Source organism: Podarcis bocagei, assembly GCF_964188305.1.
Source record: "Podarcis bocagei genome assembly, chromosome: 14".
Lineage (NCBI taxonomy): Eukaryota > Metazoa > Chordata > Lepidosauria > Squamata > Lacertidae > Podarcis > Podarcis bocagei.
Window position 1 is genome coordinate 4,804,287 of NC_138139.1, and position 26,431 is coordinate 4,830,717.

Here is a 26,431-nt window from a genome sequence, read left to right on the forward strand (position 1 = left end):
GAGACCACAAGGGCCATCGAGTCCAACCCCCTGCCAAGCAGGAAACACCATCAGAGCACTCCTGACATTACACATGGATTAAAATATTGCCAGAGTAGAAAAAAATTGAGAAGTTTTTGTATTTGTGGAGGTGTCACCCCTTTCCCAGTTTATGGCAATGCATTGCATTTACAACACCACACACTCTAGAATCACATCAAATACCTGCAACTGTCTCTGTGTTTCTTCTGATACTTTGGTTTGTGTCAGTTTGCTTTTATAAACATTTTTGTAACTTTTCAGAAGCTGCCGATGATGCTTTATGTTACTCCATGACCACATGCTGCTGTATCGTCTGATATGGACTTCAAGGATGCTATTTCCTGCATATTTCCACCTGCAAAAAAAACCAAACCCCAATTACATTTTCAATACAAATGACAAGATGAAAAATTGGTGCAACCTGGAATAATACTACAGAACAGAGACTGGCAGAAGAATGCAATAGATGGGGCAAGGGATCTCAAGTAGGTTTCTGGATGAAACATCTGCTCTGGACCCATTCCAGTCCGGCTTCCGTGCTGGTCATGGGACCGAGACGGCTCTGGTCGCCCTAACAGATGATCTCCGCAGGCAGCTGGATCGAGGCGGGTCAGGGCTGCTGATTCTTCTAGATCTGTCAGCAGCCTTTGACATGGTCGATCACGAACTCCTGGACCACCGCCTTGCCGACGTGGGGATCCAGGGCACAGTCCTTCAATGGCTGCGCTCGTTTCTCTCTGGTCGGGGACAGAGGGTGGCGCTTGGGGGGGAATTGTCATCACGCCACTCCTTGGTGTGTGGAGTGCCTCAGGGTGCAATTCTCTCCCCGATGCTTTTTAACATCTTTATGCGCCCCCTCGCCCAGCTTGTCCGGAGTTTTGGGCTGGGTTGCCATCAGTATGCTGATGACACCCAACTCTATCTGTTGATGGATGGCCATCCTGACTCGGCCCCAGACACACTGACCAGATGTCTGGAAGCTGTGGCTGGATGGTTACGTGGGAGCCGGTTGAAGTTAAATCCTTCGAAGACAGAGGTCCTCTGGCTGGGGCGGGACGATATGGGATCGAGGGGGCAACTCCCATCTCTTGCGGGGGTGCAATTAGTGCCAGCACCGTCCGTTAAGAGTTTGGGTGTAATCTTCGATACCTCCCTCTCTATGGAGTCGCAGATTACAGCTATAACAAAGGCGGCATTTTTTCATCTCCGCCAAGCTAAGCAGTTGGCCCCTTATCTCTCTCGTCCTGACCTAGCCACTGTGATCCATGCGACGGTCACCTCCAGACTGGATTATTGTAACTCGCTCTACGTGGGGCTGCCCTTGAGACTGACCCAGAAACTCCAGCGGGTGCAGAATGCCGCGGCGAGACTCCTTATGGGGTCTTCGCTGCGAGAGCACATTCATCCGGTATTATACCAGCTGCACTGGCTCCCGGTGGAGTACAGGATCAGGTTTAAGGTGCTGGTTTTAACCTTTAAAGCCCTATACGGCCTAGGACCCTCGTACCTACGGGACCGCCTCTCCTGGTATGCCCCACAGAGAAATCTACGGTCTGCAAATAATAACATCCTCAAGGTCCCAGGCCTCAGAGAGGTTAGGCTGGCCTCAACTAGAGCCAGGGCCTTCTCGGCTGCAGCTCCAAACTGGTGGAATGCTCTGTCAAAAGAGACTAGGGCCCTGCGGGACCTGACATCTTTCCGCAGGGCCTGCAAGACAGAGTTGTTCCGCCAGGCCTTTGGTCAGGGCGCAGCCTGACTCCCTCCTCTGGCAACCTACACATAATTCTGCTTAATTGGTTGCCATCAATTTGATTTAATTAATTTTTATAATGAAATATTTTTAGATTGTGTGATTATTTTACTGATTATTTGATTGTTGTTAGCCGCCCTGAGCCCGGCTTTGGCTGGGGAGGGCGGGATATAAATAAAATTTATTTATTTATTTTATTTAGGTTTCACAGGAGCAGCAAGTAAAATACTTTTCTTTAAAGTGGGCTACTGAAGCAAAGAGAGCTTGGAGTGAAACCTGGAGTGTTGTGTGAAACAAATGACAGTCCAGTTCAGGTTGCATTATTTCCAAAGATGCCATGGAATATAAACTTTTTTGTTCCCCATTTAATTTCCAAAAATCTGAGAAGATACATCCATTGCACATACTCAAAATATTTGAGAGTTGGCTGCTGAGAGTCCAGTCATGGGCTTTGCAAACTGGGAAGAAGCCACAACTCCTCACAGGAAAAATAAGAATTCCTCCTGTAAGAACAGACTACAACTGACATTTGACACGTATAGGATATAGGCTATACCGCATAGGGGGGCATTTAGAGTTGACCAGCTTAGTCATGTCAGGGATGATGAGAGTTGCAGTACAAAAACATCCATTGACTCAAGATTGAAGAACATGGAGCTAGAGGGTGGGAAATCACTCTAGTTTCCAACTTAAGCACAAAACTGCTTAATATTCTTATAAAACAGTTGCTACCTATGTGTCAATTTGTTTCAATAATATAAGCCAACCAACAGCCTAAAAAACAGGGCAAGATAACAAAAGGGGTAGTAGCAGTAGAGAAGGATTTCAGTTTCTTAAAGCTTGCTTTAGAAAAAATGGGAAAAGACCAAGAGAGACCTGATATTTCTTATGAACACATCCTGCTTTCTCACAGATCACCGAGTATGCATGGTGGTGGACACTTACAGCACATACAGGAGTTCTGTTTGACCATCCATGTGAAGAACACTTTAGGAATGCTGTTAGCTGTCCTGAGTTATGAGAATAATTAGCTATCTTGCCATAAGCATGCAAGAAGATTAAAAAGCAAGAACAAATAATACAGAAAGGTCTACAACTTACCACTGTTTGGCATTCTTATGCAGTGGTACCTCTGGTCTGTACTTTCTGTATGGGAAATTTCGAACCATATAATCTATGGACTCCAGAAGGTCAATCATACTAAGGTACTAAACAAATGAAGGGGGACATGGTATCTTACCACCAGGAAATCACAGTATTTAAAGCATTCAGCTATGAGACTAAAGATTGCCATACTAGAGACAAGACAAAGGTCTATTTAGTTTAAATAACTGTATTGGACATACAAGTATCCTTTTCTTATAAAGAAAGAAAGGAATAGCCATCACTCAGTAGTTGTCCCTGGCACAGAGGTATGCTGTGTCAGAATACAGAAGTCCTAATTTTTAGCCAACAGATCTTTCTTAACAGACTCAATTCAAACCATATACAATGGTACCCCCAGTCACAAACTTAATTCGCTCCAGAGGTCTGTTTGTAACCCGAAACCGTTATTTTGCTAATGGCGCCTCCTGCTGCTGCCGCGCTGCCGGTGCGTGACTTCCGCTCGCATCCCGGGGCAGAGTTCGCAACCGGGAGCATCTACTTCCGGGTTAGCAGAGCTCGTAACCCAAAGCATTCGTAAGGAGGACGGTACGTAACATGAGGTTCCACTGTACTAAGAACATGAAGCTTTCTTCAGAACTTAAGGCAAATTAATGCTGATCACAATACAGTGGAACCTCTGGTTACGTACTTAATTAGTTTCAGAGGTCCGTTCTTAACCTGAAACTGTTCTTAACCTGAAGCACCAGTTTAGGTAATGGGGCCTCCTGCTGCTGCCGCACTGCCACCGCGCGATTTCTGTTCTCATCCTGATGCAAAGTTCTTAACCCGAGGTACTATTTCTGGGTTAACGGAGTCTGTAACCTGAAGCGTATGTAACACAAGGTACCACTGTACAGCAAACCTCTATTGAGAGAAATACATTCCTTACACCAGGGATGTGAACCTCTGCCCTGTGGGCCAATCCTGTCTCACCAGAGGGTAAAATTTGGACTGTGAGGTCATTTACGTCATGCCACACCCACCTATCAAACAGCTGGTGTTACTGGGCAGTGTCAGCAGATTGGGGAAAGAGTTCTAACCTGCTGAGTGCTGCTTCACCAACACATTCTCTATAGGAAAATGCTGAAGAAGCAGGACCTAGACACACACGCTTCACAGATCAACTGTCAGTTATGTCGGTCATGATGCTGATTGACATGTAACAACACACCTGTAAAAGTTGGCCTACAGGGTGTGGGGAGAAAATGATATGGCCCATCAGACCAAACAGGTTTTCCACCCCTGTCTTTCACCAAACTGGGAGAAATACATGTTCCTTACTCTAAAAATGCTCAAGAAAACAGGCTCTACCACATTTCACTAGTTAAACATGTAGTTTTATAACGTATTTATAAGGCATTTGTCCTCATACACATTCTTCCAGTACGGTTTGCGAAGTAACAACATGAGCAAGTAACTAAGAGTAAGCCCTACACAGGTGGCTGAAGTTAATGGCACAAAACTAAAAGAAGATCATAAAGTTGCAAGCCATCTTACCTGTGGCTTGGTCAGTTCAACTGAAATGCTCTGGACTTCCATGCTCCCAACAATCTTAGGAGTTTGTAGTTCAAGTTCTGCATGAGGGTTAATATACAGCTTTGCAGATGCTGATACTGGTTTAAATACTTTAATGGGGGGGGAGAGAGAAACAAGTCCTTAAATCAGAATTAGCATAATACTATGAAGTTAAAAGCAGAGTTGCACTATACAATATACTGTAAAAAGTAACTACTGAAGTAAAGAGTTGCTGCCCCTCACTACCAACGGAGGCAAGAATTGTGTAGCCACAAACCCAAATTCTGTCCTTCATACTTACTATACTGATCATTTGGAGGCTCTTGGCAAGGTGAAGGGACTCCCCTTTTCAACTGCTCCTGTAAATGACAAAAATAAACCTTTAAACATCTGAAACATGCATATTCAAACTGGAGCACAGTTAGAAACTGGGATGGAAAAGCTATTCACCACATGACTCCTGGAACTTGGGTTGTGGTCGCCAACACAGAATGTCTAATTGCATTTTTTTTTAATCAACAACACTTTTTATTTACTTTTGGGCTGCAAGCTTGCCACAGGCTACGGAGCCGATACGCTCAGGCTTTTCGTTTAACATCTCCCCCCCCCACCACCACCACAGCCTTCAAGAACTAACGCCTGCCCTCTTCCCAGGACTACCAGATGCTCAGTTTCTGAAAGGATGTGCCTTAAGCTAAATAACTGCAAACCCATGATGGGCACACGATATTCTTCTTTATTTCAGTGTGCCCCTCACAAGGAAGTGAAAGGTCCCCCACCCACTACTATTTCCCCACCTTTGGTGTAACTTTCAGCCAGGCTGCTGCAGTGTTCCTTTCCACAAAGGCATCTTGCATGGACTCGGAGGCGTCGCCTTCCCCTGTGCAGTTCCAAATGAGTCTCCCTTCTGCACAAGACATCCAACAAGCCTACCATGCCACCCACCACTTCTGTCCCTTCTCCTCAGTCCCCTACCTTGGAATGCCAAGGAGACCCAAGCAGACCAAGGGGGTCTGTATGTTGTACTCGTCCTGGTGCCCCATTGGTGCTCACTGGAGGAAGGCTGATGACCAGGGCTGTCTTAAGCATATCCGCTGTGTGGTGCAAAGCTCTCTCCGGCGCACACACACACACACACACACACATTTCACTGAGCTTTTTAGGGAGGACAGCAGCAATTTTAATCCGGAGTCTCAGGTACCAGAGACAGCAACTAGACTTCTGAAATTGTTCACAACTGGACCACCCCTTGTTGCAAAACACGCCTGCTGCCTGGTTAGTTTCGAATGCTGAACTGGGGTGTCAGGATTGGTCACTGTCCTCTTCAGATCACCACACAAACGCTTCTTGTTCTTTTATAACTTTTTATTGTGTATTAACAAAACAATCTTATAAACGGTTCTTAACTATTCTTCCTCAGAGTCACTTATTTCAGCTACCTTCTGAGCTCTGCTTCTCCGTGATCAGCCACTCTCAAAATGGCGAAGGCGCCACTCCTTTCGCTTTCCCGCTAGAGCTGGCTTGTATCTCCCCTCCTCCGAATCTGAGCTAGAACTGAACCCTTGCCTTTCCTGGGAACATCTTGTCCCTCCCTGTTGTTCTTGTTGCTCTCTTCTGTTAACTTCACTGCTCTCCTTCCCCCCTTGGGGAAAGCTTTCTCCCTCTGAGAAACTGGAAACTTCTAACTCTAACTCTTCCCTGACATGGGGGGTGGGATCACTTTAGTGAAGCTCAATTCTGACATAATTGTCTCACGACTTCTGAGTTCCAATTCATACGTATAGCTTCCATATAATAAAAATATTTACAGAAACTGTTCCACAGCTTTTTCTCCAAAACAGTATTACACTTTCATAGATTGTATCTCTTGTGCTGAAGACTATCTAAAATAGTATTCCTGTGTTTTTCAAAGTAATCCCAATGAACAGAACTTTCATGTAACCATACCTATTTGGTCTAAATTTTTCACCTACTGCTTTGAAAGGCTGTATGTAAAACATGTAGGCTGACCATCTAAAGTAGACAACCGCAAAGGAAAACATTGGAGGAGGATGTGGGAAACAAGTTGCATGGGAATCAAGGTGTGGGAAACAGAGGAAAACAAATGTTTCATTTGACACAACACAACAGAAATAAATATGAGGATTTAACTCGCAAGTAAGCACATTAAGAACTGACGTATGATAACTCAAGCTAAATGACACGAGATTTTCCCTATTTTCCTTCCTCTATAAGAAAATATATTGCAAAGCTGGTAGATTACTGCAGTACCAAGAAATAATTCTGCAGATGTGAAAGAGAAACACAAAATTTAAGCCATATTAGTATTTCAACCAGGAAAAGGTGGCCATAAATTTATGAATGTTCTCACTTCCCTGTTACTTATAAAATAATGCAATAAAGGAAAGAGGTTGTTTCCATCATGCTATTTGTGTTGTGATTTAGCTCTTGTCTCATAACTGTGTCGTTAACACTCTTTGGAATGAGGATATTAGCGATTCAAAAACCAGTTTCCAAAACAGACTGATACTCTTGTTACTGAGACACACTAGAGTTTATATACAGACGTTTTTTAATTAAGGAATTGCAAACAATCATGAATCTAAATTATAAACTGTAACAGCTTCTGCTCACTGTTAGATAAAGTGTTCTTATCATTGAATCCCCAACTTCCTGTTTAGATAGTAGGATCTCATGACCAGAGCCATATGGCAAAAACATTCAAAATGAAGCAGAAGCTGTACGTATGCAATTGTTGTTCATGTGCACCATCTCTGCAAACTGATTACTTTATATATTTGTCAAATATTTATGTCCCAAAGATTTAGACAGCATTGTTTCTACAACCTGTATTAAGGATCTGGAGCCAGACTTTATGCCATTTGGTTAATGGAAACTATGAATGCACTAACTGTTCCTGGTCACAGAATCAAAATGAGTAGTTCTGCTTTTCCTTACTAGGTATTGATGATCATTATTTTGTGCTGTTGACTTGATTTTTATTCTTCTCAAATTCTATTTGCTAGGACTGATTATCTATCAGATAGCTATTGTCCCACTGCATTACTCATGCTGAAGAAGAAACTTGCCATTTCTTCATACATGCTATTAAGTCTATACCACAAAGCATATCTGTTATCAGGAAAATTAAATCCTCTTCCAATGTAAGTGACTACATTATTTTAAGCTATTAGGCACAATGCCCTAGGCTACAGTTGGGTCTTGTGCTGACCAAGAGGAAGCTCCCTATCTAGGTTATAGATAGAATCACTTCATTGAAATAGTTCCTTTCTATTGTGTTAGACAAAAATGAAACTTCTACAGACCAGCAGTTTGAATATCCATCCCAACTCAGCATATTAGAAGTAAGTATGTGGACTTATACACCATAGGTCCAACTTACTGCTCTCTCAGATCTCAGGCATTAATCTTTCCTAGCCATGCTTGAGGAGATCTAGATTCTAGATCCTTAAACTGGAGAATCCAGGTACTGAATCTGGAAACAGCTGCATACAAAGCGTGCGCACACACACAACACCGGAGCAGTCTAGTGCTTTGAGCAAAGAATGCCACTTCCATGGCACTCTCACAAAGATGGCAACCATAAGCAATGCACACCTGGAACAATCAATTAATGCTACCTAGAAAAAGAATGCAAATCAAATGTTTTCTTCTTCTTCTGGGAAGCATGTAGAAAGGCTAAATGTATGCCTGACAGTTCCAGAAAAGCAACACAGCCACAAATGCCCAAGACTTGGGGTGGGATATGGTCTAAAGACACATGAGGTAGACACTTTGCTGAAGCTAAGGAGGTCTGCATCTAGGCAATACCTGGATAGCTGTCTGCCTAGGAATTTCAAGTAATCACCTTCAGTTCCATGACAGAAGAAAGGCAGGATACAAATGTAAGGGGGAAATTTATAGAATGCAGAATATAAATCTGGATAAAAGTAAATAAGGGCTGAAGTTCAGTGGTAGAGCACATGCTTTCCATGCACAAAATCCCAGGTTAAATTCATGGCTTCAGTCATAGGGTTACAAGGCTAGGAAAGGTCTCTGCTTATGGTTTTGGAGAGTAGACCGTAGCAGGTAATCCAAGTCAGTATAAAGCAGCTTCAAATGTGGGGGAAACTAAAGAGGAATTTGTGAAATCAAGCATGACTGAGTGGGCACAAGATGTGGGTCACAATATTGATTATGAATTATGGGGAAAGCTGTGGAAAATAAATTTGAATTTTATGGCATGATAAAAGAAAATATTATGAAAATGGCCCACAGATGGTATTTAACACCCACCAGATTGACGAAAATGTCGAAAAAAGAAAAAAGCTGTATGTTGAAAGTGTAATGAAATTGAGGGATCTTTTATTCACATGTAGTGGTCCTGTAAAATCATTAAGGCATATTGGGAAACTATATATGATGAATTAAAAAAGATACTTAAAAAAACTATTGGGGATAGTAACAACGGAGGTCCCCAAAAACCCAAAAGAGCTTACTACTATATGCCACTGCCACAGCTAGAACCTTATTGACACAAAGGTGGAGAACAAGTCTAGTACCCACTAAGGAAGAATGGCAGTATAAAATGTTCAAATATGCTGAACTGACTGGTATGACGAACCGGATAAGAGAAAATGAAGATAAGGAATACAAGGAGGAATGGACAATGTTTACTGAATATTTTAAGAACCTGTATAATCAAATACATAGCTTAGTAGGTCTTGTGTAAACAATCCAGCAGAGTTGAAATAGACACGAGTTTTTAATAGATAACAAATTGGAGGATTAAAAAGACGTGGATTACGCAGAGTAGTAGAAAAAAAGGAACTAGGAAAAGGGTGGAAGGGAAGTCATATGGTGTATGTATACATGCTGTATTTGGTATGAAGTTGTAAGCGGGACAGAGCGAGGAAAGGGGAGGAGGGGGTTAAATATGCTCTATGTTCCTGTTTTTGAAAATGCAAATAATAAAAAGCTGCTTCAAATGATAATAAATAATTTTGAAACTTCAGCCACATCATATTTAGTTGCTATTTAATATTTACGGCAACATAAAATAAGAAAATCACAACATATGTAACAATAACGTACTAAAAATTAGCAAGAACCATCTGTTGGCCATTAAATGTGTTAGCTCATTTTCAAGTAATCACATTACTGAAGAAGCCTGACAACTTAATCTGCTTAACAGCTAAAACAGTGTTTTGGCAACCAAAGCCACCTCAACAAGGGAATGGGGGGGGCATATACTGTTTTGGGCAAACATAGTTCTTTAAAAAATAAAATGAGTCTATTCAAAAGCAAGGCATTTAATATTAAATTAGCGTTCAATAATTTCCAATCAAAAAGATAATACTTTATCCCTTGCAGGGCAACTCTTAACCATTGCAAAAGAGCTTGCTTCTTTATTTAAACAAAAGTTCCTATACCACCTTCGGGGGGGGGGGCTAACAACATAAAATACATTTTTTAAAAATGCATCAGAGACAGAAACCACAAATAAACACAAGCTTTTAATGAAATATTAAAGGCACCCCTGCTATAAGGGATGGGAAGGTTTGGGGTGAGGTTTACAGGCAGGAGGGGGAGCGGGTGGGTGGGTAGAGGCTCTAAGGGGGGGAGGGGTCAGCCAGCAACACAACAAAGGTGGCAACCCCCACCCCCCCACACACAGAGGGGCTTTAACGTACCAGTATTTCTTCCCTGGAAGCATGATAATACATTTCACTCTGCACATTCCAGTAGGCACTGAGAGAATCAAGACGCAGAAGCTGAAAGAACAAACACATCTCATCAGCTGTTAAAATGTACAATACAAAATCTTTCACCAAATAGGAACATCTTACTTTTAAAATGAGAGTGCAATTCAGTCCAAGTGTCCAAAAGCAAACTTTACATTAGAAATTACAGTGAATTCAGTGGTGTAGCCATTCACTAGGTATTTTGCACACTTTATCCTAAATCCTAAACTTGAAGAATACTGTGTAGCTAAAGCAGCTTCGTCACACTGGCTACGTGACCCGGAAGTGTCTGCAGACAGCGCTGGCTCCCGGCCTCTAGAGTGAGATGATCGCGCAACCCTAGAGTCTGTCAAGACTGGCCCGTACGGGCAGGGGTACCTTTACCTTTTAAAGCATAAAGAAGGTAGAGAGAAACAGTGAAGTAGTATAAAATGTCTCCATGCTAGGGTATTTGTTAATTCCTGATAAGCCAGCAAGCATGGTGAATTCTAATTGTTATGTACTAAGCTTGGATCCTAGAACAATAGGCAAGTAGGATCCTAGAATACAACAACTGATTGGCCTGCAGGAAAAGACCAATCAGGCTCCAAGAGGGAAGGAGAATCAGCCAATCAGACGGGACTCATTGTGTAAATAATGTATATAAAATCCTGAGGTTTGGGGGGCAATTCAATCACTGTTTTACATGCTGCAATAAAGAGCATGAAATCACTACAGGACTCTGAGTATATTTCAGTAATGTTCAGATGAAGCCAAGTTTTGCTGAAAAGCAGATTTTCACAGTTAGACTGCAGTACTCACGAGAGAGGAGCAGCCTCTACTGTTCAAGTGGGGGTAGGGACAAAAATACCACAGGTGTAACAAAAATAGCTTTGAATCCTGGTAACTGGTTAACTAAGAAATAAAATTTCTGCTCTTAAACTTTGGATCAGAGGCTCTGACCGTACCTTGTAAATGATTTTTGCAGCCTCATTTAAAATGCAAGGAGTCCAGTTTTCATTAGTAGTCTGGAAATAGAAATAATTGAATTTAACTTATGTTTGTTTTATTTCAAACGCTTTGTATGCTATACTACCCACCCCAGGTAGTGGATACCAGGCATTTCCCAAATAATCTCAGGACGAAAAAGGTTATTTGGTATGATCCAACTTCTTTCCCATGTTTTGACAGAACAGCATTTTGAAGAATCCATTTTTAAAGATCAGGTAAGTAGTATAAAAAATTAAAAAATATTTTCAATAAAATAATTCCCACATAAACAAGCCCTAAAATTTCAGGGGATAGAGAGCAAACAGAAAGCTAAAGCACTATGGGTGGAATCCAGAATACAGTAGCTAATCTGCTTGCCAAGGAGTTGTTCTAATCTTCCCTTTTCCATCAGCAGTGTCCTATAAGTACCCACAAGTTTTGAGGCCCTCCAGAGCAAGGACCACATGAGGAATGGGGCTTCCACTGGAAGCAATTACTGTCCCCTTCCTCTGAGTTTAAACTCTGCTGATTTCGCATATGAATATTTCCTTCCCTTGGCTCCATTTCCCCCATATAACCCTACTTCTTTGCTCCAGAAAGAATACAAATGACAGATGATTTTCACAGATGACAGTGGTTTTCATTTGCATCAGCACTGAGGAAAGAGTTATTTTCTAGACGATTCCTTCTCAGCCAACAATCTAGAAAAATATTTTCTAGGTGGCCTTGACCTCTTGCATTTTTCCCTGAGGCTACTGAGCAACTAGTAATATTTCATTTTTTCATACAATAAAGCTGAAATCCATGGTTTGTCTTTGATCACACAGCAACCTTATTTCCAGGCTGTATTATATGAAAAGCTCATAATAATTATATCAACATTTCCATTTACCTTTAAATACAAGTACACATTCCTAAGTAAATTACAATTCTCAAACTAATTTCCTCTTTATTTAATCAAAAGCATGGAAATATGCTTTCTTGGTTCCCTCCCCCCTCAAAAACAGTAAGCATTACCAGTAAGCTAAGCTCCCCCAATGTCACTCCTAAGGAAATTGGTCGGCTAGGATCTGTGATCTAAAAACAATAAAAGTAGGAATTATTATTATATGCAATATGAAACATCTTAGAACATTTTTTGTTTTTGAAAGCCTTACTTACAAGTGTAAAAAAAGAAGTATTTGGGTAATATCCAGCTAAGTAATACCCCGTGTAGAACCAATGAAATTAATGGACTTAAGTCTGTTGATTGCCATGGGTCTTGTCTAGATTATTATAATGTACTTTCCACCTTTGAAGACAATTTGGAGGCATCAATGGGCATTGGAGGCATCCAGTGTTTAAAAATCACTTCCCCCATCACCGCCATACAATCCTTGCCGAAAACTATGGTCTGCTTCAGAGACCCTTCTCAGAGCCTCTCCCCCACCTCCAAATGTGTGGCAGGTGGGCACAGGGCAGGGCCTGCCCAGTGGTGGCAACCATAATTAGGTTCATAGCGAGACTCATCTTCCTGAAAGGAGCAAAACCCTTCTCAGTTCAGCAGCCTCGTGCTGGACACTGCAACTTCCAACTGCTATTTTAGATTATGGTTAACCTGGATTATTCTAGCGATGTTGTAATTTACTATTTTATTTTGATATTTCTTGAGTTTTGTAAACCAACTTGATTATATGTTTTATTAAATGTTATGGGGTGAACAGTGCAAAGGAATACAGTAGAATTAACTTTGTTTGCCACCACTAAAAGGAATTCACATTACTTACATCATCCTCATACTTTATATGGATGCTTGTGATTTTGACTTGTACATTTTTTATAACTTGTGTTGCAAGCTTTTCCAAAAATGTATCTTTCTTCTCTTCTTTTGGTTTATCTAAAAACATAAAAAGTGCAAGTCAGCCTCAATTGCAAAACTTTCATTTCATTAAAGATTCAAACTATGACACTAAGCAACATTTAATAAAGCAACAGTGAGAGTGAATACCTTTGCTTTCTAAGATTCCGGATAAGGGGGGGGGGGATTCTGTTTAAGTTCCATCTTCTCTACATGGGCCAATTTATATTTATATTTGAAGGCAAGGAAGGAAATAAACTTGATAGAAGGTCAATGCTCTCAAGTCAGGCATAGGCAAACTCGGCCCTCCAGATGTTTTGGGACTACAACTCCCATCAGCCCTAGCTAACAGGACCAGTGGTCAGGGATGATGGGAGTTGTAGTCCCAAAACATCTGGAGGGCCAAGTTTGCCCATGCCTGCTCTCAGTAAATCACAGACAAAAATTCATTCATGGAAAGGGCCCCCAAAGTGCTGTTGTTTTTACTTAAATTGAATCACATTCTACACAGTACTGATTTCAAGTTGCTATTATATCTCCCCAAGTTTATTGCCATCTGTAAGAGGCAGGCAGGCCACCGGAATTCGCTTGGCAGGCCACTTCTCAGCAACAGGCCACCATTAAGACACACTCCACACATAGGTTTAATGTTACATGAACTAGTTTCAGGCAGGTATGCTTCCCCTCCCCATCTCCAGTGCAGCCACAAGGAGACTGTAAACTTTCACTTTTGTTTAACATGTCTGAACATTAGCTCTAAAAAGTTGCCTTGTTTCTATAAACCATAGTGAAGACCAAGTACAGTGCTTCAAGGTTCAGACATAACATTAAACCACAGTTACTTAAAAATTGAAGCAAAAAATTCCAATCTGCTCACTGTAGCAGTGCTAGAAAGGGGGAAAGGAAGTACCTACATCTAAGACTCAGACATGTAATGTTAAACCATAGCTCAGCATTACATCCAAACCAGGTCAGTGAGCGTTTCGTTCACAGTATCCAGCATTCCCCCAAGTTAAACAGAAATTTGTCAGAAGCCTCTAAACCAGGCAGAGGTTCTTTTGACCTCCTTTCAACACATTTCAGATTCAGTTAAAATAGGGTTTCCCCCCTACATAAAGGCACTGTACAACTGTCTACCTCCAAATTAACAGTCAAACACAACAAATATTTCCCAGACTTACTCTGTCTTGCACAACACTACACATTTTTTCTCAGAAATTTCTTCACCCTACATTTTATGTTGCTTGTTTCCCCATATCCTTATCAGCACTTTACAGATCAAAACCACGCATCTGTACTGACTTCTACAGCAGTAACTAGACTGTTTTGCAGCAAAAAACAACATGAAGTCTTGCTCCACCTTAGAAACCAACCTAATTTATTTATGTCTTCATAGACTGGAATCCACTGCATTTGATGTACCTGAACCAAGTCCAAAAAAGCTTATGCCATAATATACCTGCTGGTTTCTATTATGCTAAAATTATTCTACTTACTGTTTTATAACTGTATTAAGGCAGCTTCAGACTTACCTTACCTAGCCCAAGACCCTGAATAATTGTCAATGAGTGTCGAATGATGATTATTTATTTTTATTTTCTAAATATGAGCCTACCCTTAATGCCAAAGTCTCAAGGCAATTAACAAAACAATTAAAATGTTTAAAAAACATTTGATAAAAACAAGAATAAAAATACATGCAGCCAGTGCTTTTTTCTAGAAAAATAGGTGCTGGTACTCACCATGAAGTTGTTACAGTGAATGTCACATTTTTAACAACAAAAAAGAGGTGCTGGTACCCATCATGAAGTTGTTACAGTAAGTGCCACACTTTTTAACAAACAAACAAAAAAAGAGGTGTCGGTACTGCGTAGCCTTGAGTACCCCCTGAAAAAAGCACTGCATGCAGCCAAGAATAATTAATAACAAGGTGGGAGAGGGAGATTATAAATTATAAAAGTATTAATTATAAAAACACCTAACTAGCATTACAGGTTGCATGAAGAGGGCAAGCTTTCACCTGATTTCTCCAGGCACCTAAAGTACTGGGAGCACACCTGGAGAACATGACTAAGGCATATGAATTTCACTCAAGAACTATTTCACACAAACCTGGAAGCCTATGCCAATACCCATTTTAGGAATGACTCCAACAAGCAACTTGTAATATTTAGCCTATTTACCATCTTGAATAGTGAGATGGAAAGGCAGTCTAAAAACTGTAAAATATCTTAACATCAGATCCTTAAAAGGCAGAAGGCAGTAAGTCCACACATTCTTATTCAAGTATACAGCCAGAGAGACCCAAGCAAGAGCTGTTTTGCTAAGGACTGCTGATCTTTGCAAAAAACAGGGCACAGAAATAGGGCAGAAAACAGGCTGTTTGGTAGGTTTCAGTGAATATTAACCAAGAACTATCAAACAATGCTTTCATCAGTGCCATAACTGCTGAAAGGCAAAAGCTCAGCAGGACTGTGTACGAATATCCAAAACCATAACATTCTTTAATTAATCAAAAGTATTGCTTTGATTGCTGAGAAATATAAACAGCTCAGCATAAGTTTAAAAGGTCACAAATGAATGGAATGAGAGAACAGAATGTCAATAAAAGAAGGGGATGTTCTTTTTAAAACATCTGAACACCTTTTCATTAGCACTGGAACATCTTATGGAGAAGTTCAAGGACAGAAGGAAAAAGTACATTTATTTCTGAACTTCAGGGGGTATCAGGTAAACTAAAACAAGTGACAAACAGATGTTAGGGAGAGGATTAATCTGAGTGATGTTCTATTGGGCATTATCTTCAGAATGGTTTAGGCCTGTGGAAAAGAAATACTTGGATGATAAAAGAGGGAGTTACAACTGAGAAGGTAGTCCAAATGTGTCAACCATCTGGAATGATAATGCGAACGAGTACACTTAAGTATGAACCTACTACAGACTTTTTTCTGTAACAAATGCATCATTTAAAAATGTAACCAGCTGTGTTAAGCCTTTCACTACTGTGTTCACTGGAATTCATTCAGGGGAAAGAGCCCTTAATCCTCTTGCAAAATCAAATCTGAACAGCTATTGCTGGATTGTGCCCAACTGATGTTTGAAGGCCAAACAATTCAAGCACTAATTTGAGCAGGAACTACCCAATTTCTGCTTTAACAGACATTATTATTGTAATTATAATTAATTTAAAATCAATGTGGTTTGTTTATATCCAGTAAAGTCAAAGTCTCACTAACTTACTTGCTGGCCTAAAAGAAGGTTGCACATATTACTGCATTATTATTTTTTGTTAGCTTATAAAAAGAAAGCAGCAGAAAAGGAATATTCAACACACTGTGCTAGTTATACCCACCTTTTGAGTGACCATTACCTTTAAATGATTTCTTAAAACGCTTTTTAGTCTTTTTAGACTTACGTCCTTCTCAATGTAAGCAATTTTACAGAAAGAGGATAAATTACAGTTAGGCAGGCATCATTAAAGGAAGCAATGAAAATAAAGGAAAACAAAAAATAAGATTATTTAGGCAAGACATTTGGAGTATAGAAGCATAGAGTTAGTTTGCAGCTCCAGTATAAAACCATTTCACTATTTAATACTATTCTTTTTTTCCAAATGAGACTATAGAAAATGGATTTACAGCAAAATTATAAAATCTAAAGAGGGACTACAGCCCTGGGCCTACTCAGAGTAGACCTACTGAAATTTACATGGCTAATAGATGATGTTAATAGGTCTACTCTAAGTGGCTAAGCTACTACAAACAAGGAAGACATTTTGAGACATTCCTTCAGCAAAACTTCTATAATTTAAAGACAAAGTTTTATAACAATTGCTGTATCGGCCACTGAGAAGCAGTGAGTCCACTGTGGGACAAGATTCTGGCAGACATCCACCATTAGTCATACTCAAAATAGACTCACTGAAATCAGTGGACTTGAGTAAATTAAATTCATTGGTTTCAATGGGTCTACTCAGAGTGAACTTAGTTGGATATCTCACTCCATCCTTAAAACAGTCCATGTTCCCTAATCATCCCTAGCTGCCTGCAAAAAACAACAACAACCCCGGTGCTCCACTTCCCAATTAGTCTGTGTATGAAAGGAGGAAAAATTAATCAGACTAAGTAGAGCAAGGGTGCTAAAAAAACAACCACAATGGGGCTCCCTAGACAATTTCAGAAAGTAGGCAGTTTTCTAAATACATGGGTCTCTTCTAGGCCTAGCTCTGGGGTAGTAGGAGGCTGGTAGTTCCATCAAGTCTACAACCCAAAATACTGAGATCTGGAGGCAGAGAAGACTATTGCTGGACTTAACTCTCTTTGTGAGCAAAACTGAAGAGAGAAGGGTAAACTGCCAGGGCTAAGACTTCCTGCACATGTGCTCTGAAAAAAGATGAATATGCAGAATCCCTGCAGCCACAGAGACAGGAAAACAGCATTCACAGTCTATTTATAGCCAAGTCTCTCCTCTTTATCTTTTTAAATTTGCTTACTAGCTAGGTGAGAAGCTTTTACATAAGGCAAGAAAAAAAACATTTTAAAAAATGGATACTCTGAAGTCATGGCTTTAGAAGAGCATATGACTCTACTACTGGATTAATTTACAACCAAACAATGCCATCATCTACATGTTTCATTCACAGAACCCATTCCAAGGAGACATGACTAAGACTGACATGCTAATCAATGGAATACTTTTCTTACAAAAAAAGAATGCTTCACCTCAGCAATGGGAATAATGGCTTACACCCAGAGATGTCTTACACAAGTGGAAAAACACTTCTGCTTGTGAAAGAAAGCCCCAACAAATTTGTCTAATTTCCCCATCCTGCACCATACCCATCTCATGGCATTCCACAGGATGCACCAACCCTTGGGAGCAGCACTTTATGTGGTACAGGCAGCTGTAGGAGGGCGTAGGACCCAGGAAAGCCATGCTGGATAGGTGAGTTTCATAGAATCTTCTCTGAATCAAACCCATTACCGTATTTTTCGCCCTATAAGACGCACCTTTTCACCTCCAAAAATGAAGGGGAAATGTGTGTGCGTCCTATGGGGCGAATGCAGGCTTTCGCTGAAGCCTGGAGAGCGAGGGGGGTCGGTGCGCACCGACCCCTCTCACTCTCCAGGCTTCAGGAAGCTATCCGCTAGCTGTGGGAGACCCAGCTCTCCCAGGGCTAGCGGAGAGCTTGCCTGCACCCAGAAGCTTGGGGCGCGCTGAGCTCTGCACGCCCCAAGCTTCGGGATTAGTGCAGCGCTCCGCTAGCCCTGGAAGAGCCGCGCGGCTCTCCCACGGCTAGCGGAGACCTTGGCGGCACCCAGAAGCTTGGGGCGCGCTGAGCTCCGCACGCCCCAAGCTTCGGGATTAGCGCAGCGCATCTGGGGGGGGGATTTTTCCCCTTTATTTCCCCCCAAAAAAACTAGGTGCGTCCTATGGGCCGGTGCATCCTATGGGGCAAAAAGTACGGTATATTTGCAACAACATAAACTCCTGTTGAAAATGCAAGAATCACAGCCTTTATATGTATGATTTTACAGCCAATTTATCAAGAAACAAGGATTGAAATAATTACAAAATATTTCAATCAGTGTTCCTTTGATAAATTGGCTTTCAGAGTCTCTGAGGCATAATTGTTTCTCAAAGTACCTGAATAGGTGTTCAGAGCTTCCCTAAAGTTACCACTGAGAGAATAGTTTAGCATTAACCTAGTTCCTGTCGCAAGAAGTAGCTTGATCTAGCAGACCAACAGGTATTCAGTTTCCCTTTTCAAATATCCTTTAATGTAATCATTAAGCATGCATACCCACCAGACTTGACATCCTTATACACAATGTCCTCCAGTCCACATATGAAATCTGAATGAGCTCCTTCATCCACATGACAGCAGTAACCAAAATGCACATATTTTAAAACAATAGAATCTACTTTTCAATCTAAACCACTAATACAGGTTTTTTAACTAGTTTTAAAATACTTTAAAAAACTATTCCACTTTCACCAACAGCCTCTTATTTATCATTGTACATTACAACAATCTACAACATCACGAGCTTCACACACTGGTTGGGTTTACACATCATGCTAAACCATGTGCAACAGTAGGAACAAGCCCTTGGGCTTGTTCCCCCTTCCCCTCTCATACGCCCAAGAGAATGAAACCAGCAGTGTTTGCAAGTGAACCAGAGATCTTGGTTTATAACTAACTCTGGTCAGTTTCAAAACAAACCATGGTTAATTAAAGCTGAAAGTAAACAATGAAGTCCTCCTCCCAGTCCTTTGTACAAACCCAAGGCTTGCAGCAACTCCTTCCTGCTTATGCACATCAACCATGGTTTAGCACAACATGTGAGCTGAACTAATGAAAACAAATATAATTTGCTTTATCCTTAATTAGATAGCCAGAGTTAGAAGTAACTGACATTACCATTTGCATGAAGCAAAATGTTTTGAAGGTTTAATGAATAAATATCATAAATCAGTTGCATCATTACTTCTAGTCCAGCTACCAATGACAACTATCAATTTCTTCTATATAAACAACTTATGAAACCTACAACACATACATGTATGGAGTCTGGTTAAAAATCCATTGTCTGGTTAAGTTGGTAGACCTGCTTTCCTGACTTTCTCCAATTAGTCAGATGAAGAATATGCAATGGTCTTTTGCAATGCAAGAGTCAATGTCCATCAGAGATAGATATATGTGTATATATAAACACACACACACCGAAATAACACAGATAGCTTTCACACTTCAAACACTAATTATTACAACTCCATACACTACTTTTTAATTTTTTTAAAATAGTGTAATATTAAAAGCTTCCAAATGACGGCAATGTGAAGGACAAAAACACAAACCACCCTACAATACAGTGTGTTGAGAATGAAATTTATGAAGAAAACTAAAACAGATTTCAAACTGAAAACAGATTTCAAACTCCTAGACTCTAGTATCAGGTTAATAAATACCCAGGCAACTCTAGCCATGACCTACTTCAAGACAGTGTTTGGTTAACATGCCCCTTCCGAGTTCTTCAAAAGTATCATCTTAGAACCCTCAAGAACAACCATACAATACCTTTTTCTGCTGCTAATCGCAGGGCTTCTTCAATTCTTGATAGCTCCTTTTGCTTGTTATCCTGTAGATATTTTTCTTCTTTCTCTGCATCATATTTAATGCCTAGGAGACAGAATTCATGATCTAGTCAAAACAGAAAGACAACAAAGAGGCAAGGTATCCCTGATGGCTCTAATTTAGTGCCACCTCCTGACCAAGCTGGTGGCTATCACTGTTAGAAGCCATTTCAGTAAAGAAAAAAAAATATGGAAAAGAACTTGGTAATTTATAAAGAGCTGGACCATAAAGAAGGCTGATCGCTGAAGAATTGATGCTTTTGAATTATGGTGCTAGAAGAGACTCTTGAGAGTTCCATGGACTGCAAGAAGATCAAATGCATCCATTCTTAAGGAAATTAGCCCTGAGTGCTCACTGGAAGGACAGATCGTGAAGCTGAGGCTCCAATACTTTGGCCACCTCATGAGAAGAGAAAACTTCCTGGAAAAGACCCTGATGTTGGGAAAGATTGAGGGCACAAGGAGAAGGGGACAACAGAGGACGAGATGGTTGGACAGTGTTCTAGAAGCTACAAACATGAGTCTGACCAAACTGCGGGAGACAGTGGAAGACAGAAGTGCCTGGCGTGCTCTGGTCCAGGGGGTCATGAAGAGTCGGACACGACTAAACGACTAAACAACAACAAACAACAAAATTTATAAAGAACTGTTGGAAGAGGAGGCAAATCAATTGAAGTTAAAAATATATATGAAGAAATCAGGCATTATGTTACAGACTGGCTGCAATATTATCAATTAAATGAAACATTTAAATCAAAAAATAAAAATGGGTTTGCAACAGAAATTTCAGGGCTGGAAAAAGAATCTATACAGAAGCAAATTTTTATCTAAAATGTATAGACTATTGCTTGATTGGGAAGTAAAAGATGAAGAATTGAAAGATGTTATGATTAAATGGGCAAAATATTTGGGGCATACAATACAAATGGATGCCTCAGAAAATGAAGCTGTTTTATAGGCGGTAACTGACACCTAGCAAATTAGCAAAGCTGTATAAAAAAAACTGAAATAAATGCTGGAGGTGTAAGCAGGCAGAAGGAACAATGTTTCATATGTGGTGGGAATGTAAGAAAATCAGAAACTTTTGGGATAGTATCTATGGGGAAACCCAGCCAGATGGGCGGGGTATAAATAAAATATTATTTTTATTATTATGAAGAAGAAGAAGAAGAAGAAGAACTGGAAAAATGAGAATATTTTTATAAGCCACAACAGACACAAGAAAAGGGAAGGGAGAGGAAAGCCCAACAAAAGAAGAGAGGCAGATAAAATTATTTGAATATACTGAGCTTGCGAAAATGACAGAAATAATTAGGAATCGAACAAACCAAAAGTTCAGCAAGGAATGGGAGTGTTATAGAATCTATTTTTTAAAAAAATGTTCTCAAGTAAAACCTTTATTATGCTTTGACTAATTTTGCAAAATACAAAACAGTTACTATAAATAAATCGTATAACACCAAGAAATGAGAAACATCAAAAGAAGGCAATTAATGAAGGAAAAGTATGACTCATATTGAGGTGGCTGGAAGTCACCTCAAAAGATTAGAATGTTAATGATTGATAATTTAGAATATTAATTATTGGTAAATGGTGGAGGAAAAATGTTTACTTAGTTAATAGGTATTTGTATGTTTTTGTTCATCTTTGTTTTTGGTTTGAATGTTGGATTATTTTTTCTTTTGGATGAATGTAAGAGGCAAAACACAAAAAATAACCAAAAAAGCCTCCTTTTTCACATTTAGCAAAATGGACTGATAATGCCAACAAGAGAGATGGATGGGAGGAAGTAATTCTGGGGCACCAGCTACACAACCGTCCAGTTCAAGTATCTCTAAACCATGGAATGCCTCAAAACAATGGCTTGAAGTGTATTCACAAACCATGGTTTTGCTCATCCTCAATACAGATGCAAGACTAAATTATAAATGCAGAAAATTATGAAATGGTATAGGAAATTTTCACATAAGCAGAAAGAAAGGGCTCCACAGCAAGTGCCTTCTTCACTGCACTAATGCCTAAATAATATGAGTTTGCAATATCTAATATAACACAGAAAGGGAAATTTTACATAATATTACAAAAAAAAGGAAACAACAATAACATGTATTTTATACACTTTCTTGTGAATAAGCACCATGGAACATAGTGGGATAAATTTCTGTAAACACAGATTAAGCTATGTGCTTAATCAAATGACCCACAACAGCCTATTCCATTTTTTCTTGTCTTCAAATTCTGTGTAAGGCACTGGCAATACATTCTAACTACATATTGCATTTCAGATTGCCCATCAACCACTTACTTGCCCCTGGGACAACAAGAAGATATAAGCCTTCTAGAGTTGCAACTACTGCATCACCATATAAATTCTTCCAAGGAATCTTCAAAGTAAGTTTATCTAAAAAAAATCAAAGCATTTTATATTTAGGTGAATGAGCAAAGAGTGAATCATGAAGGTGAAGTCTGTTTGGAAAAAATATTGTTTGCCTTGTTTACAACGTAAGAGTTTTTGCCAAGTGATATTTTTATTAGGCTGATCCCAAGGCTCCAGATGCTTCACAGGTGAAAAAGGCCATCAGATCTGCTGTTCTATCAAAACTGTGTATGCTAATGAATAAAAAACAGATAAGAGGAGCAACTGTTTAGTTTCTGATCCCAAAAGATGCCAGGATTTGTTGCATCATAAATCTGTTGGGATGAAACGCAAATATTTACAATTTTCAGGTTAAAAATACCAAACTGTACATGAACAAGGGGTATCATTTTCACATGGGAAACACAGTACTTGTAGCTCTACAGAAGAACTATATTACAGGGCATTGAAAGTTAGGCACATGTCTTGGCACAGGATTGCAATCTTAATCTTGGACTTCTTTCATTATACCCATAACACACCCAAGGTAAATAATGCAGGAAAATCTACACTTCCTCAAAGTAAGCTTACTCTTCCTGTGTTCCCATTCAAATTACACAAAATTAAGAAATGCAGCCAAGCAAGAGGTTGGCATTTTAATTATGCATTTGCTTTTGGTGGTTTTATAAGAAACACTTTGAAGAGGAAACAAAACTGAACGAACCTGAGAGCAAGACAAATATTTCCCAGCTTCCTAAATAAGCCCATAAAAGCTACTAGTCTTCTAAGAGCAAACAGACAAGAGGCAAGGAGCTCCAGCTCCTCCAGCAGCTGACCATATTTCTATGCAGAAGGTGAAGGAGAGTATTTCCCTCCGCAAGCAGCCTGCTAGGTTTCTATGCTGGGTACAGAGGAGACACCAAGCACCCCATCTCTTCTTTGACAGCCTGCTCACTTGCATGCACGCAATTCCTTGTTATCTGTGGCTGTTTTCAATTTGGGTTGGGTGGTTTGCTCCTCTATTTCTTCCTATGGCTGCCACCTAAGCAAGAAGCTGTGAGAGCCAGCAGCAGCAGCTAAGGGCAGAAGCCCTGACCTGTGACGGGGCTTAACAACCGCTGCTTCAAGAAGTCAGTCCAGAGCAGGACGTTTAGATGCAAAGTGGCAGTTAGAAGATTGGAAACTGGGGGAAGGGGTGCTTATATATACCAATTTGAAAAATAAATATTATACTTTATTGCACATTTTATAATAGGTGGCATAGAAATACAAGGCTGTTCTAGGCTTTCCGCTGCTGGATTCATGCATTTTAAGTATGAAGTCATATATTCTACTTCAATTATTTGCTAAGTGATAAAAAATCATGAGTAGTTATGGTCCATCATATGATTTACAGAAAGCATCTGACAGAAGCTTGTTTGTTTTCCTTGCATCACCAAACTGCAAGTTACTCTTAAAACTTAAATGAGTATTAATAACAGCAGTCCATAGGACAGTGTCAGCTAGAATAAAAGCCCATAAAACTCCAACAAACATTCAGATCCAGGGCATCTGTTTAGGACAGCAGCAGAGAGGAAAATAAAAGGAAAACATAACCAGGAAACAGAGGGAATGAAACTGAAGTGTCTCCCATCCTGCAAAGTAGAAAATATCTGAATTACAACTGTTTCCCCACAAATGGTATTCTAATTTAAAATACAGAAAACATTATTCTAAGCCTTATAAATTGGCCAAGTAATTGTTGTGTACTTTGCCCAATCTCCTTGAAAAATGCAGCTGAAGGTTCTTAGCTATTGTACACTAATACACAAACTACCAAGATGCTACTAACTTCCAGCTTTTCAATCTCCAAATCAAAATGCAAATGAGAACCATCTACTTACCTATTTGTCCAGCCTTTACTCTAAAAGGTACATCCAGCTCACTCTGAGAAATGGGGGGGGAGGTGGTAGAGAAGAGGAAAATAACATACTCATTACATATCAGAAGGCTCTTACCACTAGGTTTGCTTTATAGTTTTAAAAGCTGTTTAAAGTTGTTGAGTTTAAGAATTAGAGCAAAGTAACAAAAAGATTCATCAAGCACCCAAAACGCATGGCAAATGCTATCTTCCCCCACTAGTATGTTTACTAAAGTTTGGGCCAAGGCTGCAAATCATCACTGAGGGAAAAGACGGTATACTACATGCACCTAATGACGTGCTAACATGGAAGCACAGGAACAAAAGTGAAACTCTAGCGGATGCAGCAGAGAGACCTCCAGCTAAGCTACCTCTTCTTCCCAAGTAAAACTGAAATAAGCATTCAATTAAGTATTGGACCTAAGAGTATTTAGGTACTCTGGTTCACAATTTGTTTACTGACGTACTTAAGCAACAATAGTTCCACTGACTTTAAAAAACAAATCAGAGCGGGACCCAAATTATATATGATACAGGGGTCTGTGACTGGATTCCCAGCATCTTCTTTAAAGCTTAAAAGAAGACATGAGATGGCAAGGTAGGGATGGTGAGAAGCGGCACCGGACAGTGTCATAGACTGAGAAAGCTAGGAGCTAAATGGCACCTTAAAGCTAGGTTATGGGCACCACAATGGAGTGTCTAGGCATGCCTTTTTAATGACAAGAATACAAAGCTGAAAATGAATGAACTGCAGTTAAAATCTTATGCCCATTTTTCACATGGTCTAGTCCTCATCTTAAGACTGCAAAAAACAAAGCCCCTGCCCACCCCTTAATACGCTTATGAGAGTCCCTTTTCCAGTCTTCAGACAATGGCTGGAAGTGGGGAGGCAGAAAAAGGTCCTCATTTTCTTTCCGCAGTGGCAGTTTTAATCTGAAATCTTAGGCTCAGTATGGCACCCAGAGCTCAGAAACTGCTCGCATTAATGAAATTCCCTGCTGCAAAATGCACCTAGAACAAAAGGAGTTTCGAACACTGGCTCAGGACAACATTGTGGAGGGAGGGAGAGTTCAATCAGACTATTCCTGATTGTTCCTCACCACTACCTCTTATTCACCTGTTGGAAAAAAGACAAAATTACGCAAGTGTATAAAAATGAAGATAAAAAAATGAGACTTTGCTTTTCAATATGTGATCTTTTGCATAGGAATCAACATGACCCCTTCTCTTGAGAGACTGCACTGGTCTGATCACTCATATTTTCTCAACATGAAATATACAGCATTATTCCAATGTCTCAATCAAAATTAAGGAATTTTTAAAAATCTAATTCTCTTAAGTCGCTAAAAAAAATGCATCAGCTACAGCTACTGTTCAAGCTTGACCTGCACAGTTTAAAAAAGCAAACCCAAGCAATTTCCTAGATGACAGGTGGCTTACCAGTGCGTTCTCCTTTATCCTCAAGTTGTCAAGTGCCACATTACCTATATAGTAAAAGAAATCAGATATCAAGATCTCTTTATTTTCTATGAACTATGTATACAAACACATACTAATAGAGATTTCAATTCTTCCAGTAACCAACGCTTATGGAAACAAAAGGGAACCATTCACATAAAAGAGGCAGCTATCCACAGGCTTGGGGCAACCTCAGGATTTGCGAAAGTACAAAAGAAGAAAATTAAACCATCAGGGAGACCCCCAAAAACAGCCCACTGAGGATCACGCATGCTCAGTGGGCTCAGAATGCGAACTAACCAGGGACTTTAAAAAATGGAAAAGGGGGGAAGAATGGAATATTCTTAGTGAGGGTAGTGCACAGCAACACAGCACGCTAGAACAGTTTGTTTTAGGTATCACTTGTTCTATTCTAGAACTGCAAAAAGAGAAACTTATTCTAATGGTTTTGAAATCTTTTCCAGTTTCAAAATGTATGTACAATTGTACTGCACAGCAACAACATCTAAAGATTTATGAAGATATCATAAGGAAGAAGATGCTAAACATTTCACTGATCCATAAGAAAAGCCATGCTAGCTTTAACTAGTCATTCTTA

At 40.0% G+C, this 26,431-nt stretch overlaps 1 protein-coding gene across 5 annotated transcripts in view; it reads right to left on the bottom strand.

Moving 5' to 3' along the window:
- Positions 1 to 26,431, bottom strand: part of VPS13C (vacuolar protein sorting 13 homolog C) — a 120,235-nt gene that overhangs the window by 89,225 nt on the left and 4,579 nt on the right. For 3 of the 5 annotated variants that reach the window (XM_081170476.1, XM_081170475.1, XM_081170479.1), the window contains exons 2-15: positions 25,816 to 25,859; positions 24,359 to 24,401; positions 22,425 to 22,520; positions 20,064 to 20,165; positions 18,790 to 18,849; positions 16,335 to 16,400; positions 12,912 to 13,021; positions 12,163 to 12,222; positions 11,124 to 11,183; positions 10,126 to 10,206; positions 4,734 to 4,791; positions 4,415 to 4,542; positions 2,873 to 2,979; positions 205 to 376 (exon numbers count right to left, since the gene is read on the bottom strand). In XM_081170476.1, coding sequence (XP_081026602.1) covers positions 205 to 376; positions 2,873 to 2,979; positions 4,415 to 4,542; positions 4,734 to 4,791; positions 10,126 to 10,206; positions 11,124 to 11,183; positions 12,163 to 12,222; positions 12,912 to 13,021; positions 16,335 to 16,400; positions 18,790 to 18,849; positions 20,064 to 20,165; positions 22,425 to 22,520; positions 24,359 to 24,401; positions 25,816 to 25,859 — 1,187 coding nt within the window. The remainder of the gene's footprint in view (positions 1 to 204; positions 377 to 2,872; positions 2,980 to 4,414; positions 4,543 to 4,733; positions 4,792 to 10,125; positions 10,207 to 11,123; positions 11,184 to 12,162; positions 12,223 to 12,911; positions 13,022 to 16,334; positions 16,401 to 18,789; positions 18,850 to 20,063; positions 20,166 to 22,424; positions 22,521 to 24,358; positions 24,402 to 25,815; positions 25,860 to 26,431) is intronic. The other 2 variants (XM_081170477.1, XM_081170478.1) reach the window with 2 other exon arrangements.